The following is a 15,953-nucleotide window of genomic DNA, read 5'->3' as shown; positions in this document are numbered from 1 at the left end:
CCCTTGAGATCTTCATTGGGAACGCGCATCCTCGCGCGCCGCTCATGCGGAACGCGCAGTTGGCGGCCAGCATTGAGCGATCGGCGCCCGCGTCGAGCGGCGGCATGGCGCACAGGAGCTAGCCGCGAGATCCACGGCATGGCCGAGAAGACGACAAGCTCTGCCTCCTCGGGCGGAGGCAGCATGCTCGCCGTGAAGGAGACGACAGCAGCAGCGCCATCAATCCATCATCGTGGTCAAGTGCACCGTGCAGGAGGCGCGTGTGCTCGTGGAACGTGGCCGAGTGGGTGCGGAAGCAGGCGTACTCGAAGAGGTACACCGGCCGGGGGCGGCGCACGAGGTACAGGGTCGCCAGCGCCAAGAACAGGTGCACGGGGCGGGCTCCGGCCTCTAGGACTCGAGTTTGTGTCCCTTTAATTTCTGTCTGCCGTCGCCGAGACCGACCGGCCGGAGCCCAGTCTGCTGCCTGCTCTCGCTCCGGCGCCAGATGCCCTCAGTCCACGGCTCCAGGCAGCCCACGCCAACAACGCAAGCCACCTCACCATCCTCTATGTAGATAGTCCGTCTCCGTCTCAGGGTACCGAGCTCCCGAGGCGGCGGCGCCGCCGCGCCGGCAACATCTCCGGAGAAGAGCTAGGATCATGAGTGACGCACGCGGGGATCTAGAGGGACGGCTAGGAGTAGGCGATTGAATCTCGACCGAGACTCGCACGCGACGCACGGTGGCAGGGGGCTAGCAGAGGTGGCCGGCGGCGGCGGCGCGGGCTCGTGAGTCGCTCCGGCGAAGTCCCAGAATATTTGCGAACGCACCCCTGGTTTGGATCGCGGTTAATTGTCGCGATCCCTTTTGTAAAATATTGGATTAAATATTTTCAAAATGCCCCCTGATATGGATCGCGATTATTTATCGCGATCCGATTTAGGGATCTTTTTATAAAATACGGATTCTATATTTGTATAATGACCCCTGATTTCGATCGTTATTATTAATCGCGATCCGATTAGGGGTTTATTTGAAAATTTCCGGATCGAACATTTTTTAAAGGGACCCCTGATTCGGGCGGCTCGACGCCCGCCGCCGGTTCATCGGCGTCCGCTGCCGCCGCCGTCCTCCTCACGTTCACGTTCTGCACTCGACATTATCCTCCTCTCCCCATCGTTCCAGTACAAACATTCGTCGGCCGTCGCCGACGGTGGCTAATTCGCCGGAGAGCGCATCTCCGGAGCCCCCCCTTCGCCGTGGCTTGTGCCTGCGACCGGCGGGTACTCCGACCTGGCGTCTCAGCTAGGGGGGCTGCTCTTTCCCTAACTGCGGCGGCGGCGGCTGGCTCCTCCTGAGCCTGCAACAACATACTCGACTCCGGCTAGGTGGCTGCACTACTGCACGACAGAGCAGCAGCACCAGAGGCGGCAACAGTGTCCGAGGCAACACCTGCAAGCACAGATCCAAATCAGGATGAGCCAGCCGGCCAAGGAAAGTGCTACAAGCCTACAATCTCCCTTCTATTGATTCAATGATTTGGTCTTTTTTCATTTCAATTTTAGATTTTCAGTAATAAAGTTCAGTCAATGACTCATTGTGTAGTGTCTAGTGTGTACTGACTGTGAAAGTGTGAAGTGAAATGTGAATTTGTGATAGAGATAGACTGAGAGTATGAAAGTCTGAATGTTTTAGCAATATGCCAACATGTGATTCAGACATTCAGTCTAGTGATATATTGCAGATTAGTAGTGAATCAGTGATGTGCACCTGTGTTGCAGACTTGTAGTGTTGCTATTTTGCTAATGCTATATGGCTGCCTATGTCTCATACAGTCAATCTTTAATTGTCTCATTTTCTGATATTAAACAGAAGCACTGAAAGTCTGAAACAGTGTATGAGTATGAGTTGAGTGATCTACTAGAGTGGTGATGTGCACCTGTGTTAATACTTGCTAACTTGCTTGGCAGCTTGTTATGTCTCAATTTTTTATTTTGATTATTGTGACTGTGACATTAACATTATGTACACTAATTTGTAGATATTGGCTTGTCAAGTTCAGCCTCTACAGCACAAACAGGTTCTGCATGTGTTGATTCAGCGGACCCAGCTTGGAAGCATTGTACACTGCCAGATCCAAAAAAGAAACATTCACTGAAGTGCAACTATTGTGATAAGATTTGCAGCGGTGGGATTACTCGTATCAAGTATCACCTTGGAAAAGTGCCAAAGTCCAATGTGCTTAAATGCGAAAAAGTTCCGTCTGATGTTAAGGAACAGATGATTAAGTTTGTTGACAAAGAGTACTGATGCCAAGAAAAAGAAGGCTAAGGAGGTGGAGGCAGATAGAGTGGACTTGAGTCATTCAGAGGGAGAAGAAGAAAGTGATGGTGGCCGCAATATTGTTGTTGTGCTAAAGTCAGGGAGAAGTTGTTCTAGTGGCCCTATAGACAAGTTCTGCAAACTAACACCAGAAGACGTTGTAAAAGCAAGGAAGGGCAAGGGGTTTGCTGAGAAGGTTCAATCCAAGGTATCAACTGAGAAAAGAGAAGAAAAGAGGGATAGAGCATGTGAGTGTATCTGCCGATTTTTCTATGAAGCAGGCATTCCACAAAGCATACTGCTTCCTAGCTTTGACCTTATGCTTGAGGCCATTGGTGACTTTGGTAGAAACTTGAATGGGCCTAGTCCTTTTGAGATGAGTGGGAAATTCCTGCAGAAAAGGAAGAAGAGGGTGCTGGATGGATTCAAGGGACACAAGGACTCTTGGGAGCTCAATGGTTGCACTATCTGACTGTCATGACAGATGCTTGGACAGACAAGAGAAGCAGGGGGTCATGAATTTGGTTGTTCACAGTGCATATGGTATCTGTTTTCTTGATTCTGTTTACTGCTCAGCTGTAAGGAAAGATGGGAAGTACATCTTTGAATTGGTTGACAATTGTATAGAAGACATTGGGGAGATAAATGTAGTTCAAGTGGTGATAGACAATGCAAGAGTGAATGAAACAGCAGCTACTTTATTGAAAGCAAAAAGGCCCTCCATATTTTGGAATGGTTGTGCAGCTCATTGCATTGATCTCATGCTGGAGGACATTGGAAAGCTCCCATCAATTAATGAAACAATAACACAAGCAAAGACTTTGAATGTGTTTCTTTATGCTCATACAAGGGTGTTGGACCTGATGAGGAAGTTCATCGGTAAAGACTTGGTTAGGGAGTGGCATTACTAGATTTGCTACTGCATATTTGAACTTGAAGAGCTTGCAGGACAACAAGAAACAATTGATCGGCCACTAAGTTCCCTCATAGGTGCCTTCTGTTTATAGCCATGTATCTTGGCTGTTTTGTGGCCACATTCCACTGAATTTAGTAGTGATAAATTTTTTTCAAACTATGCAGGAGAGCTTTGTGTCATTTCATTAAGAAGGAAAAGCACAGAGGGACCGGTTAGAGCCGGACCCAAGTACAGGACTCACACCACACACACATAACAAAAGCTCACAGGCTTGCCACAGGGAGCTTATCACCAAAACGACCTAGCTAAACACCACAGCCTAAACAGCTCTGGAAAGCGACCAAGCAAGGAGCTCTTGAAGTTTAGAAGCTCCTGCCATCCCCCACAGACTACATTCATCAGCTACAGACCGGAGCAAAACTGGAATGCTAGGCCTTGCTTGATCAAACACACGAGAGTTTCTATGTTTCCAGATTTTCCGAGCCACCAAGATGATTAGGGAATTCAACCCCTTACTCAAATTCTTAGGAACAAGTCTAAGAGCTTTCTTCCACCAACTGGAAAATCTGGAATCTGAAGTTGTGGGCACTAGATTTAGTGCTGATATGACTGAATGTGTTACTGCTATGCTCCATTAAATTTGACCATCTGTAGGTACAAACACATGTCCTAGCACTGCTATCTCAAACTTCATGCATGTACTCTGTAGAATGACTTGCTGCCATTTGAAAGTGTTAATTGACAGTTCATGTTAATTTAATTATTAGTATTCATTACCTCAAGAGTTTGTTCTTGTATATATACTTCGTCTTCTTGAGAGATGTTTTCCGTGTTTCAGATGTTCTACAAGTTGGCAAAGACCACAAACAAATGCCCTCTGTTGAAAGGAGTAAGTTGCTGCTATATTTACCTGCTTTCATGTATGTTTTTCAGCCAGCTTCATTTAGCAACCCTGTGCTGGTTACAGACATCTAGTAAACTGAGATTTATATTTTTAATGGGGCCAAAACCTGAAATATGTGAGCATCTAACTTTGCTATTCAGTAGTCAGTTGCGAAAGGAAGAAAACATTCATAGTGAACCAGTGTCTTCCTAATCTGTGAGCATTCTAACTTCGCCGTCAATCTGTTTGTTGTTTGTAAAACTAAATGAGGAAATAAGGTATATTTTTATTCTTTTCTCTTTTTAATTGGAAGGTGAAAGGAATATAATTGATGTCACTTTATCTGGTGGCGCGAACAGCATGCCTCTATCAGAATATGAGTCCAGTTCTCTGATAGATGTAGCTAGTTTTGGAATTTGGCAGCTTTCTTTGTGATCTTGCTGATACGAAATATTAGATACATGGATCATCAGATGATGGCAGCCTGAAGCGGTCCAGCGCAGATCGGCCGTCGAGGCCCTTGCCCTTGTAGTAGCCCAAGAACTCCGCCATCGTGACGCTCCTGTACCGCGGCGGCGTGAGTGTGGTGATGGGCCCGTACGCCCTGGTGGACGCGGCGGCGCCGGTCGTCCTGAAGAAGCAGGCCGCCGAGACCCGCGCGGCGGCGGCCGGACTCGTGGCCACCACCCGGTGCTCCACGCTCTTGAACCTGTCGTTGGACACGAGCTGGAGCAGGTCGCCGATGTTGACGACGAGCGCGCCGGGCACGGGGGGCACGTCCACCCAGCGCCCCCCGACGAGCACCTGCAGGCCGCCCACGCCGTCCTGCAGCAGCACCGTCAGGAAGCTGGGGTCCGAGTGCTTGGCGGTGCCCAGCGTGAGGTGCGGCTCCGGGCACGGCGGGTAGTAGTGGCAACCCACCGCCACGCCGCCCCCGTCCAGGCAGCCGGCGTCGTGCTCCAGATACCTCGCGTGGAGGCCCAGGGCCTCCGACAGCAGCTCCAGGAGGCGGGCGCCCAGCCCCCGCGCCTCCCTCGCGTACTCCGGCACGGCGCCCCTGCACGCTGGCGGGATCTCCTCCTCCGGCGCGGGCAACTCCAGGAAGAGCGTGTCGCGCCAGCTGGCCGCGGGCGCATGGAAGAGGTCGAAGTTGCTCTGGTACCTGACGCGCCTCGCCGGGTCCCTGCTGTAGTAGGGCCGCTTCGCCTCCGCGGGCTCCTCGTTGAACCGCTTCACCGACGCCAGCGTCTCGGCCAGGAGCTCCGCGGGCACGCCGTGGTTGACCACCTGGAAGAAGCCGAGGGTCTCGGCGGCCGCCCTCACCTGGGCCACCAGGCCGGCCCTGTCGTTCGCTGCCGCAGCGAGGTCCACCACCGGGATTGCAGAGGCAGGGGCGGCGTGGGGGTCGGGCGGGTGGTGGAAGATGGGCGGGACTGGGGCGGCGTGGGGGTCGGGCGGGTGGTGGAAGATGGGCGGGACGGCGGCGACGCCCGCGTCGACGAGGCCCTTGACGCCGGCCTTGGTGTCGTCGAAGGCTTTGAGCTGGCTCAGGCGGTCGGAGCAGGCCATTCTTGTGTCGTTGAAGGCCTTGTGCAGTAGTCGCTCGAGCTAGATGGATTCGCATAGGAGTATATAGAAACAAACAAAAAAAAAAGGATCGGAAGAGATTGCTTGATCGATTGGCGACGACGTGTACATGTTTACGTCCATGAACGAGATGAACTGAGACAAAAACAAAGACAAAAACGCCTCTCGGCTGGCCGGCGGCCCGTCGCTCTCCTGGAAAATGGAAGAGGACGACCTGTTCAGAGAGTGGCAGCCGCCATGGGATCCGTAAAATCCGATCCGTCAGGCCGCGCCGCCCCATCGACCTGTATATAGAAGCTTCGTCACCGTCTCAGGTCACCCAATTCCCGAGGCGCCGGCACCGCCGCCGTGCCAGCAGCATCTCCGGAAGAACTTGACCGTGAGCGGCGCGCGGCCGCGCGGAGATTTGGAGGGACGGCTAGGTTAGCGATTCAATCTCGGCGGAGACTCGCACGGGACGCACGACGGCAGGGGCTAGCAGGGGTCGCAGGCGGCGGCGCGAGCTCGTGAGTTGCTCCGGCGAAGTCCCGGGATATTTGCAAAGGCACCCCTGATTTGGTTCGCGATTAATAGTTGCGATCCAAGTCGGGGTACTTTTGTTAAATACCGGATCAGTTATTTGCAAAGCATCCCCTGATTTGGATCGAGCGATTAATAGGGTTTAATTTTCTGACAATGTGGTTTACTGTCAACTTTTGTTTGCTGTAAGCTTCACAGGGGTTGTAAGCCACCATTTCGTTGATTTTAAGTTTCAGTCTTGAGATAATCAGATGCGCTTGTTTGTTCCTTCAACTCTGAGCATAACTAGCGCCGGGAGCCTGATTTGATTATTGTTAATATGTGATTGACTTGACATAGTTGGCTTCTCTCTAATCAGCTGCAAACCAGCAGCCTTTTTAATTTCTTGGATCTAGCATCCATTTGTGCTTAGGTTTTCAAAAAATAAAGTCAATGCAGTGCAGCTCTAGAACTGACCAGTTAATTGAAACAAGATATTTTATTGCTGCTCATGGCGCCTTTGTTCAGATACGAGATTGGAAATTCAAGTAGTCCTTACTGGCAGTTCATTTGGTGGCGCCATAACCTCCAAACGCACCTACACACATTGTGCCTCAGATTCAAGAAGAAGCGTGTGAAAATGATCTCTGGTTTCACGGCTCCGACCCGGATGACGATCCAGCTTGCAGCTACTGCTCTGACAAGAGAAGAATCAGCACTCAGCAACAGACAGAAATAACTCCACTAGGGTACAAACCAGGGGTCCAATCCGTTAGCACCCCAGACCTGAACTGAAATTCCACGTATGCATACTCGTCAAGATGAACCGCACGTCTCTACGAATCCGTGCACATACCACGTATAAGTACATAATACGAGGTGGATAAATAATTCCGTGTACCACAGGGAGAGAGAAGAATTTCCCTGCAATACAGGGTAGAATATGACTCGATGGGCACAGAGCTAGCAGCCTAGCACACAGGACACGCCCTGGCCGTTGGCCAAGTACACTGATGAAAATGGTGGCTGGCCGGCTTCCACTCCACGATCCCTGGACTTTCCAGCGCCGGCCGCCATTTTTCTTCTGTGGAAAGAAAATAGCCGGAGGAGATCGACGACGTGTTCGGCCGGAGATCGAGTGACAGCCGCCATGCGAGCCGTGCGACGACCTGATCGGTGTACCGGAGTGGGAGAAGAATTTCCATGCTGCATGGAGAAGTTCTGGGACGACGCTCCGCTCATCATCATGATCACTCAGGTGCACAGGCAGAAGAAACAGATGGTTAGATGGAGGCAGTCAGCTGGTAGCCACAACTGGTGGACTTGTAGCCTCACAGCTCCCCGGGAGGCCGCTATTTCTGTGGAAAATGGACGGAGGATGACGAAGTGCGTTAGGCTGGCCGGAGAGTGACACACCGCCATGCAACGCAACTTGTTCCGGTCACGCGGTTAGGGGGGCTAGACGAAGACGAGTCAAATGAATCCGGCCGGCCGGGCGGCGAAACGGTGCAACGCAGCTCCACCACATGAATGCACCTATGGACGCGGAAAACGTACCGGCCGGGCTGGCAACTGAAACCTGGCTGTATAAAAGGAGCTGGGGGTGCATGGCTTGTTCATAGCATTCATCAGGCCGGAGCAACTCCCTCGTAGAAAGATTTGGGAGTGCCCAGCAGAGGGTTTCAACAATGGCGAGGCAGCAAGTTGCTTCCATGCTTGCAGTTGCTCTGATCCTTGGAGCATTTGCTTCCATTCCTACAAGTACTGATCATGCATTCTTCCTCTTGATCTCTGTGTTCTGCATGGATTAACAATGATATATGCTCACTAGCTAGTTTACATTTTGGCACGTCTTACATTTATAAGTACCCCTCATTCCTTTCGAGTTTAATAATTAGACAAACTAATTAAGCACTCACCATATCCACGCATGTCGCTGTAAGATTTGCGCTGCATCATACTAATAAGTTCATTCCCAACACGTACTATAACTTACTCCCTCCGTCCCAAAATCTTTTCATTTTAACTTTTCTAAATACATCATTTTTACTGTATATCTAGATATAAGTATGTACTTATATCTAGGTGTACCTATAAAAAAGCTAAAACGAATATTAATTTGAGACCGAGGGCATACACAGTGGCATCAACATGCAGCTAACAGTTTGTGTGAATAATCTTATCGTCAACGCCGCAGCCGTGCAATCCATCGGCGTGTGCTACGGCGTCCTGGGCAACAACCTCCCGTCACGGAGCGACGTGGTGCAGCTCTACAGGTCCAGGGGCATCAACGGGATGCGCATCTACTTCCCGGACAGGCAAGCCCTCGACGCCCTGCGCGGCTCCGGCATGGCCCTCATCCTCGACACAGGCAACGACGTCCTCGGCCAGCTCGCATCCAGCCCCTCCAGCGCGGCGTCGTGGGTCCAGAACAACGTGCGGCCCTACTACCCGGCCGTGAACATCAAGTACATCGCCGTCGGGAACGAGGTCGCGGGCAGCGCCACGCAGAGCATCCTCCCGGCGATGCGCAACCTGAACGCCGCCCTCGCCGCCGCGGGGCTCGGGAGCATCAAGGTGTCCACGTCGGTGCAGTCCAACGTCATCGCCAACTCCTTCCCGCCGTCCAGCGGCGTGTTCGCGCAGGGCTACATGGTGGAGATCGCCCGGTACCTGGCGAGCACCGGCGCGCCGCTGCTGGCCAACGTGTACCCCTACTTTGCCTACCGGGGCAACCCGCGGGACATCAGCCTCGGCTACGCGACGTTCCAGCCGGGCACGACGGTGAGGGACGGCGGCAACGGGCTGACCTACACGAACCTGTTCGACGCCATGGTGGACGCCACCGTCGCGGCGCTGGAGAAGGCTGGGGCGCCCAACGTGAGGATCGTCATCTCCGAGAGCGGGTGGCCGTCGGCCGGCGGGTTCGGGGCGAGCGTGGAGAACGCGCGGAACTACAACCAGGGGCTGATCGACCACGTCGGGCGCGGCACGCCCAAGAGGTCCGGCGCGATGGAGACCTTCATCTTCGCCATGTTCAACGAGAACCAGAAGAGCGGGGATCCCACGGAGAGGAACTTCGGGCTCTTCTACCCCAACAAGCAGCCCGTGTACTCGATCCGGTTCCAGTAAGAAGTAGCATGTCGGATCGATCGATACCAATAAACCCATGCTATGCTATGCTATGCTATGCATGAAGATGATGATGGGAGATGCATGCATCTTCTAAATAATGATATGATTAAGCAGTGGTAATAAAAGTGCAACGTGCACGTATGACGTATGAATAAAGGACAAGATTGTTGCAATTTTTCCTAGGCTCATGTGTTAATGTTTGGACTGAACCGGCCCAAGAAGAATGTGCCATCGGGCTTCACTTTCTGCTGACATCTCACCTGCTTTCTTCCACTAGGCCACTATCAACAACGACGGTTGGAAGCTTAGTGGTGGATAAACCAGCAGGAATTCGTTTTGACGTCTCTCTCTGCGACCATAAACCACACGCCGAATTGCCGGTCGCTCGGCTGATCGGCCCGACGTCAAGCTCCACCACCGGTCGCTTCACCATAAACCGGCCACTAATTGCGTGCAGTTGCAGCCGCCAAGCAAGCAAAGGAAAGCGCACAACATCCAACCCAACACGAGTCCAACAATATATCCACTGCTTAACTCCTCAACAAAAAATTCAGTTTGAATTTCTTAAAAAACAAAAATTTTGATTGATTTCCGCAAATAACTATTTTAATTGGTCTAACATACACCGAAACTAGCTAAGATTTCTTCTTCTTTTTGTTTCATCATGCACGAGTTAATTTATAAGCTCAAATTTTGTGAGACGGCTTGCAGGAGATATACTAGGTCACATGTGAAAAATACATTAAAATTGTGATTGTTTTTTATACAAAATTGCGAAACAGGTCGATTGCTCGACTCATCTGCAGCATGTACTAGGAGTCTAGGACGACCATTTTGTTTCCTTTTGCGAGTAACTAGTACGAGATTTTATGTAATCATTGCTTCTGCCTTCAAATTCGAGGTTTCAACTTTACGCATCATCATAGCTAAGAGGGACGACGGTAGAAAAAGACGACAATCCATAATTCGTTATAAAATTTATTATCCACCAGTCATCATGATAGCGAGTAACAGAAACGGACCGGCCCATCAGTCCAGTGAAAAGGTAAACGTAACAAGGAGAAAGAAAATTAAAGGGAAAGATTACCTATCATGGCAATAGAGACTGATTACCAAGGAAATGTCACGTTACAAAACGATGACGAGCTCTCATATCTGGAGTGGGCCTAATATAAAGCGAATTCCGGCCAGCAAGTTAGGCTTTAATTTGCTCATAAACAGAATCATCAGCCCCCAAAGTATGCTAGCATATTCCCTGGTAATTTCCAAAATAAAATGGCACATAGAGCATTCGGTGCACCTAATTAAGGCCCTTTTTGGAAGGGATTTTAACACTTTTTAACACTTTTCTATCCAAACACTTGTGTTAAAAGTGAGATGTTAAAGTTTAACACCCCATTTTTCATAAACACATGGAGGGGGTGTTAAAACTTGCTAAAGGTGTTAAAAGTGGTCCCTAGTCCACTTTTTCCCAGGTTACCCCCTCTCTCTCCTCTCCTCTCTCTCCTCCCCGCCACCAACGTCGGCCTCCTCCTCCTGCTCATCCTCTCCGCCTGGCCGGATGCGCCGCGCCGCCCCTCTTCCTGGCCAGATCCGCCGCGCCGTCCTCACCCCTCCTCCACCGTGCCGCCCTCCCCCCTCCTCCGCGCGCGCCGCCACGGATGCGACCAGATCCGTCACGTCCTCCCCCTCCTCCCCGGATCCGCCCGGCCTTGCCGCCTCCGCCCGGTACTACCGCCAACGCCGGCCACGCCGCCTCCGCCCGGCACCACCGGCCTCCTCCTCCCTCCTCTTGACGCCAACTCCATCCTCGTCCACCTCCTCCTCATCCCCCTTCTCTGCCGCCTCCCCGTCGCCGATGGCGGCGTAGGCAGGGCCTCATCCCTAATACTATTGCCTTCGCCGGTGGTTACGGGCGTATGGCAAAGCATTCAGTACGTTGCACAGTTGCAGGCCAAATAAAAGGGCCATTTGCATAAACGCCACCAAATTTGCACATTGTCCGACGCACGTCGTAGGCCCGAAAATAATCGTACCAAACATATTTGCAGTTAGCTAGGTTCAGACGACCATGCAAAGTGTAAGCTAGCTCTCACTCTCGCTTGACGCTTTCCGAGATTTCTTTCAGCATTTCAGGTTTAACAAAGATTGGTCAAGAGCATAAGTGGAGCGAGCACTAGAGATCATCTCTATTTTTCATCAAAAAGATGCCATCTCTAATACAATTGTGCTGCCTAATTAATTTGACTTGAGAAGGAACGAATTAACAAGCAGCAGCCAAGTGCAGCAAGTGTGAGGTCTCCTGCTCCTACCGGGCAGTGTGACTCCTCATACATGTTGTCTGTTGCCCGCCGAGTCAGAGCAGTGGGTCGTCGTGAAGTTGGCCGAACGCTGACCGGCGCATTCAGAGACCGGCCGCCATGTATTGGTTTGGACCCAACGGCTGCAGAGATCGTATCTATATAAGGGGAGTAGTAGTACTGCAGGAGCCGTTGTTATCGGGCACTACTGCAGCTTGCTATCAGTTAGATAGAGTGGTCTGGCCTGGGTAGTCATCGTCTTGGTAGAGACTAGAGAGGTCGTCAATGGCAACGCAAGGGGCTTCCACATTCTTCTCCGGCTTCGACATGGCGCTGCTTCTTGGAGTCTTGGCTTCTATCCTTGCAAGTAACTCTCGCTGCTTCCTTGTTGGCTTCAGGAAATTAAACCCCTGCTTGGCTGCTTTTCTCTCACTCTTGCGTCTGCTACATGATGAACTTGTATGACATATGCATGGTTAATCCTTAATCGTCCGTAGATAGTACTAAACAACTAATCATGTTCCTAGTCCGAATGAGTGCCGCCTGATGAGAACAAGAAAGAGTGGTATAGCATTAGAGCCATGCTGCTGATGCAGGAATACAAGCAAGTCATCAAGTTTTTTCTCCCTCTGCTGCAATAAAATTCCTCCGTACGTGCAAGCAAAGCGTTCCTTCTCTCTTTGATTGGTCGCTCGGTTCATCAAGCTAACATTCCGTTAGGACCGCAATCTAGTCAACCGGGTCCCGTGATGATGCTTGACTGTATACCAGCTTCTGTGGGTACGAGAGTACGTTTACATGCCATTTGGCTGCTGAATTGAAATGCTGCACCAACAACCGATTTTTCAGGCATCGCCTGCTTGCACGGCCAGGTTAGTTCGGGTCGAGTAGCTTGATCATCATGAGGAGAATTTTGTTTAGATTGCGTTCATCATTCATGTTAATACTGCATTCGGTTTATTTGCACTGATCCATGTTGCTTGCAAGGCACTCGAGCTTGGCCGGCTCGGAGAGCAAGTGATGCTAGCAGCCAGCAGCTACGCTGCTTTCTGTCGGAATGGACATCATCTTTTTGTTCCCTTTTGGAATTTGGAGGCGAGATGGACGTGGCAAAGAGGACTTATTAACTAACGGTCATGTTGCAGACGTTGCAGCAGAAGCTCCCTAATCCATTGGTTTTTTTTTTTTTGGGGGGGGGGGGGGGGGGGGGTTGGGGTTACAAAGTCGCTGGTCTTACCTGCTGATTAATTAGTACTTTTGACAGTTGATTTAACGGCCAAAAACTACCTCCTCCACTACACGGCATGTAGTTGACTGGTTGACCTATATATAGTTAGCTACTCGGAAGTCATTTGAAGAATGTAAAACATCATCGTCAGTAAGAAATTAGAGAATAATCAACATAAGTTAGTAGCATGTACCATCAAAAAGCACTACATAAAGAAAACAGGCTGCGATCGAGTTTGGAATCTGCCGGAATTTTCAGTTACTTGTCCTTTTCTCCTCTATCACAAAGTAAAGGTCAGAAAAATATGTTTGAACCACCCTTTTCTCCACTGAGCGTCTTGTGCACTCCATAGCTGCAACTGAGAAGTAGAGACAGTACCATTCGTACGAGGTACATGCATCCCCAAGTTCATACGAGATGCTACCTTCTTGGCTACAAGAAACATCAGACCAATCAAATCGACACATCCTTCCACGCATATACAAGCCCAAGTACTAGAGATCGACTAGTTCTTTCAGTTTTTCACTCATCTTCTTGATTGATGTGTTTCACCTTTAGTAATTCACGCATTGATCCTTCCACGCATATGCTCAAGTACTACATAGCTTCTGATGGATATAAAATCGGAGTGGCTGCTGATTATTTCTACTTACCCTGCACTAAACCACAATCTTGGATGGTTAATCTTGTGTTGATCCATTACTGATCAGCAACAGACATCGATTTTTTTTAGCTTGCTTGTGCTGACTCGTCTGTATCAATCAATATAATGGCGGGGACCAATGCAGGGGCAGCGTCCGTTGGCGTGTGCTACGGCACGAGCGGCGACAACCTGCCGCCGGCGAGCACCGTGGTGGGCATGCTCCGCGAGAACGGCTTCACCGTGGTGCGCCTCTACTGGCCGGACCCCGCCGCCCTCGCCGCGCTCGCCGGCACCGGCATCAAGGTCGTCGTCGGCGCGCCGAACGACGTCCTCCCCTCCCTGGCGTCCAGCGAGTCCGCGGCGGCGGCCTGGGTCCGCCAGAACATCCAGGCCCACCCGCTGGTCACCTTCCGGTACGTCGTGGTCGGGAACGAGGTCCCCGCCGGCGAGACGGAGCACCTGGTGCCCGCCATGGAGAACGTCCACGCCGCGCTCGCCGCGGCGGGGCTGGGCCACGTGAAGGTGACGACGGCCATCTCGCAGGGCACCATCGCCGTCCACCTCCCGCCGTCGGCCGGCGCGTTCACGGAGGAGGCGCTCTCCTTCATGGGCTACGTGGTGGCGTTCCTGGAGCGGACCCGCGCGCCGCTGCTGGCCAACCTGTACCCCTACTTCGTCTACACGCTGGGCCTCGGGCACATGGACATGAGCTTCGCGCTCTTCACGTCGCCGGGGACGGTGGTGCAGGACGGCGAGTACGGGTACCAGAACCTGCTCGAGGCGTCGGTGGACGCGCTGTACACGGCGGTGGGGAAGCTCGGGGGCTCCAGGGTGCGGGTCGTGGTGTCGGAGACCGGGTGGCCGACGGCGGGCGGCGCGGCGGCGTCGGTGGAGAACGCCATGACGTACAACCAGAACCTGGTGAGGCACGTGTGGAAGGGCACGCCGCGGCGGCCGAGGAGGGTGGAGGCATACGTGTTCGCCTTGTTCAACGAGAACCTCAAGGAAGAAGGCGTGGAGCAGAACTGGGGGCTCTTCTATCCAAACATGGAGAGGGTCTACCCGATCACCTTCGGCGCCTGACATCTGTCGATGGATTGGATACGTATATTGCGGGTATTGGTGTCTGTGTGTACCGTATTTGTACAGAAATTGTTTGCGACCGCTGAGTGTGTGTTTGCTCAGGCGCGTACGCTGATAGGGATCCATGTGTATAGGTATACCGTGTACGTCTACCGTCTACGTAATGCGTGCGTGGTGTGATGAGATTTGTTGGAGATGTGACACGATTGCTGGTAAAGCTCAAAGTTGGATTTCACTATACGTGTTTACATGCTTGATCATATTCTCTCTCCATTTAAAACTACAAGGACGACGTACTGTTTTTTTTAAACGAACTAAGCAGGTTGCCGATTATATTAAAATAAAATGAAGCTCATACTAGACAATAAAAAAAACAATATTGATGGGTTGGATTGGGATATTAACATGGGATGAACAACATCATTCTAACGTAATGTGATTGTTGTGACTGGGTCACGCATGGACTTTTATTTTGTTGTTTATTTTCCTTTAATTTCCTAATTTGGACCGGTCTACTGCAGTTATTGGCTTTGAGATTTATAAAAAGAATGAGATTTGGAGAATGTGACACCGTTGTTGGGGAAACTAAGTTGGATTTCACTGTGCTCGAGTGCAGTTTATACACTTGACCGCTCTCCCTCCTACTGAAACTACAAATCACATGTTCCTAGCAAGCCATCAAAAAAATTCTAAAATAATTAACAAGGTTATAAAAAATGACCTTAATTATCTCAATTTATTAGTCATATTGACGCTAATTAACTGCTATAGGTACGTGCACATACTTTGGATAATAATGATAAGAATTATTATGGGATAAATTTTGAATCACAAAATAACTTGTGTGTTGGGATGGAGGGAGTAATTTATAAAAGGAAAAATAGAAAGGGACTTGTCCAGGGTAGAAGTATAGATGGTCCCATTCACGCTCCTAGCTATCCCGAGTCTCAGTCCCCTTTCCGGTGGCAAAAGATAAAATTGAAAATCAGTTCCTAGATAGGGGTGTTAAAGGTGCTGCTAAGTAGATAAACCTGATAATTTGATAAATAAATTACTGCTGCTGCAGCTGCTATGTGCCAAACGTATTAGAGGCTTAGAGCCTCATAGAAAATGACATGATGAGGAAAATGACATTTCTGGTGAGCAAATGGCAGCTGAAAATGACATTTCTGGTGATTCAGACATTCAGTCTCGTGATAGCAAACTAGCAAGATAGTACTATTGCAGATCAGTAGTGAATCAGTGATGTGCACCTGTGTTGCGGACTTGTAGTGTTGCTATTTTGCTAATGCCTATGTCTCATACAGTCAATCTTTAAGGGCCCCTTTGGACACCCGGCCTTTTCCTCGGGTTGGAGGCCCACGCGACAATCCGGCCA

At 50.7% G+C, this 15,953-nt stretch overlaps 3 protein-coding genes and 1 pseudogene across 3 annotated transcripts; 3 read left to right on the top strand and 1 right to left on the bottom strand.

Annotated features, from left to right (window-relative positions):
• Nucleotides 1–1,048: 1,048 nt before the first annotated feature.
• On the top strand, nt 1,049–6,480 carry LOC117857778 (uncharacterized; annotated as a pseudogene).
• Nucleotides 4,368–5,670, bottom strand: LOC117857766 (1-aminocyclopropane-1-carboxylate oxidase homolog 1). The gene has a single exon (XM_034740621.2). The coding sequence runs from the start codon at nt 5,668–5,670 to the stop codon at nt 4,555–4,557; it is 1,116 nt and encodes a 371-aa protein (XP_034596512.1). The 3' UTR covers nt 4,368–4,554.
• A 1,306-nt stretch (nt 6,481–7,786) lies between the features above and the next one.
• LOC117857773 (glucan endo-1,3-beta-glucosidase GII) lies at nt 7,787–9,494 on the top strand. The gene is made up of 2 exons (XM_034740629.2): nt 7,787–7,947; nt 8,384–9,494. The coding sequence occupies exons 1-2, from the start codon at nt 7,875–7,877 to the stop codon at nt 9,316–9,318; spliced, it is 1,008 nt and encodes a 335-aa protein (XP_034596520.1). The 5' UTR covers nt 7,787–7,874; the 3' UTR covers nt 9,319–9,494.
• Nucleotides 9,495–11,797: 2,303 nt separating this feature from the next.
• Nucleotides 11,798–14,810, top strand: LOC117857771 (lichenase-2). Its single transcript, XM_034740627.2, has 2 exons — nt 11,798–11,988; nt 13,638–14,810. Exons 1-2 carry the CDS (start codon nt 11,907–11,909, stop codon nt 14,573–14,575), a joined length of 1,020 nt encoding a protein of 339 aa, XP_034596518.1. The 5' UTR covers nt 11,798–11,906; the 3' UTR covers nt 14,576–14,810.
• The last annotated feature ends 1,143 nt before the right edge of the window (nt 14,811–15,953 follow it).

Source organism: Setaria viridis, chromosome 5 (assembly GCF_005286985.2).
Source record: "Setaria viridis chromosome 5, Setaria_viridis_v4.0, whole genome shotgun sequence".
In the NCBI taxonomy this organism is placed as follows: domain Eukaryota; kingdom Viridiplantae; phylum Streptophyta; class Magnoliopsida; order Poales; family Poaceae; genus Setaria; species Setaria viridis.
This window is presented reverse-complemented; position numbering and strand designations above follow the sequence as displayed.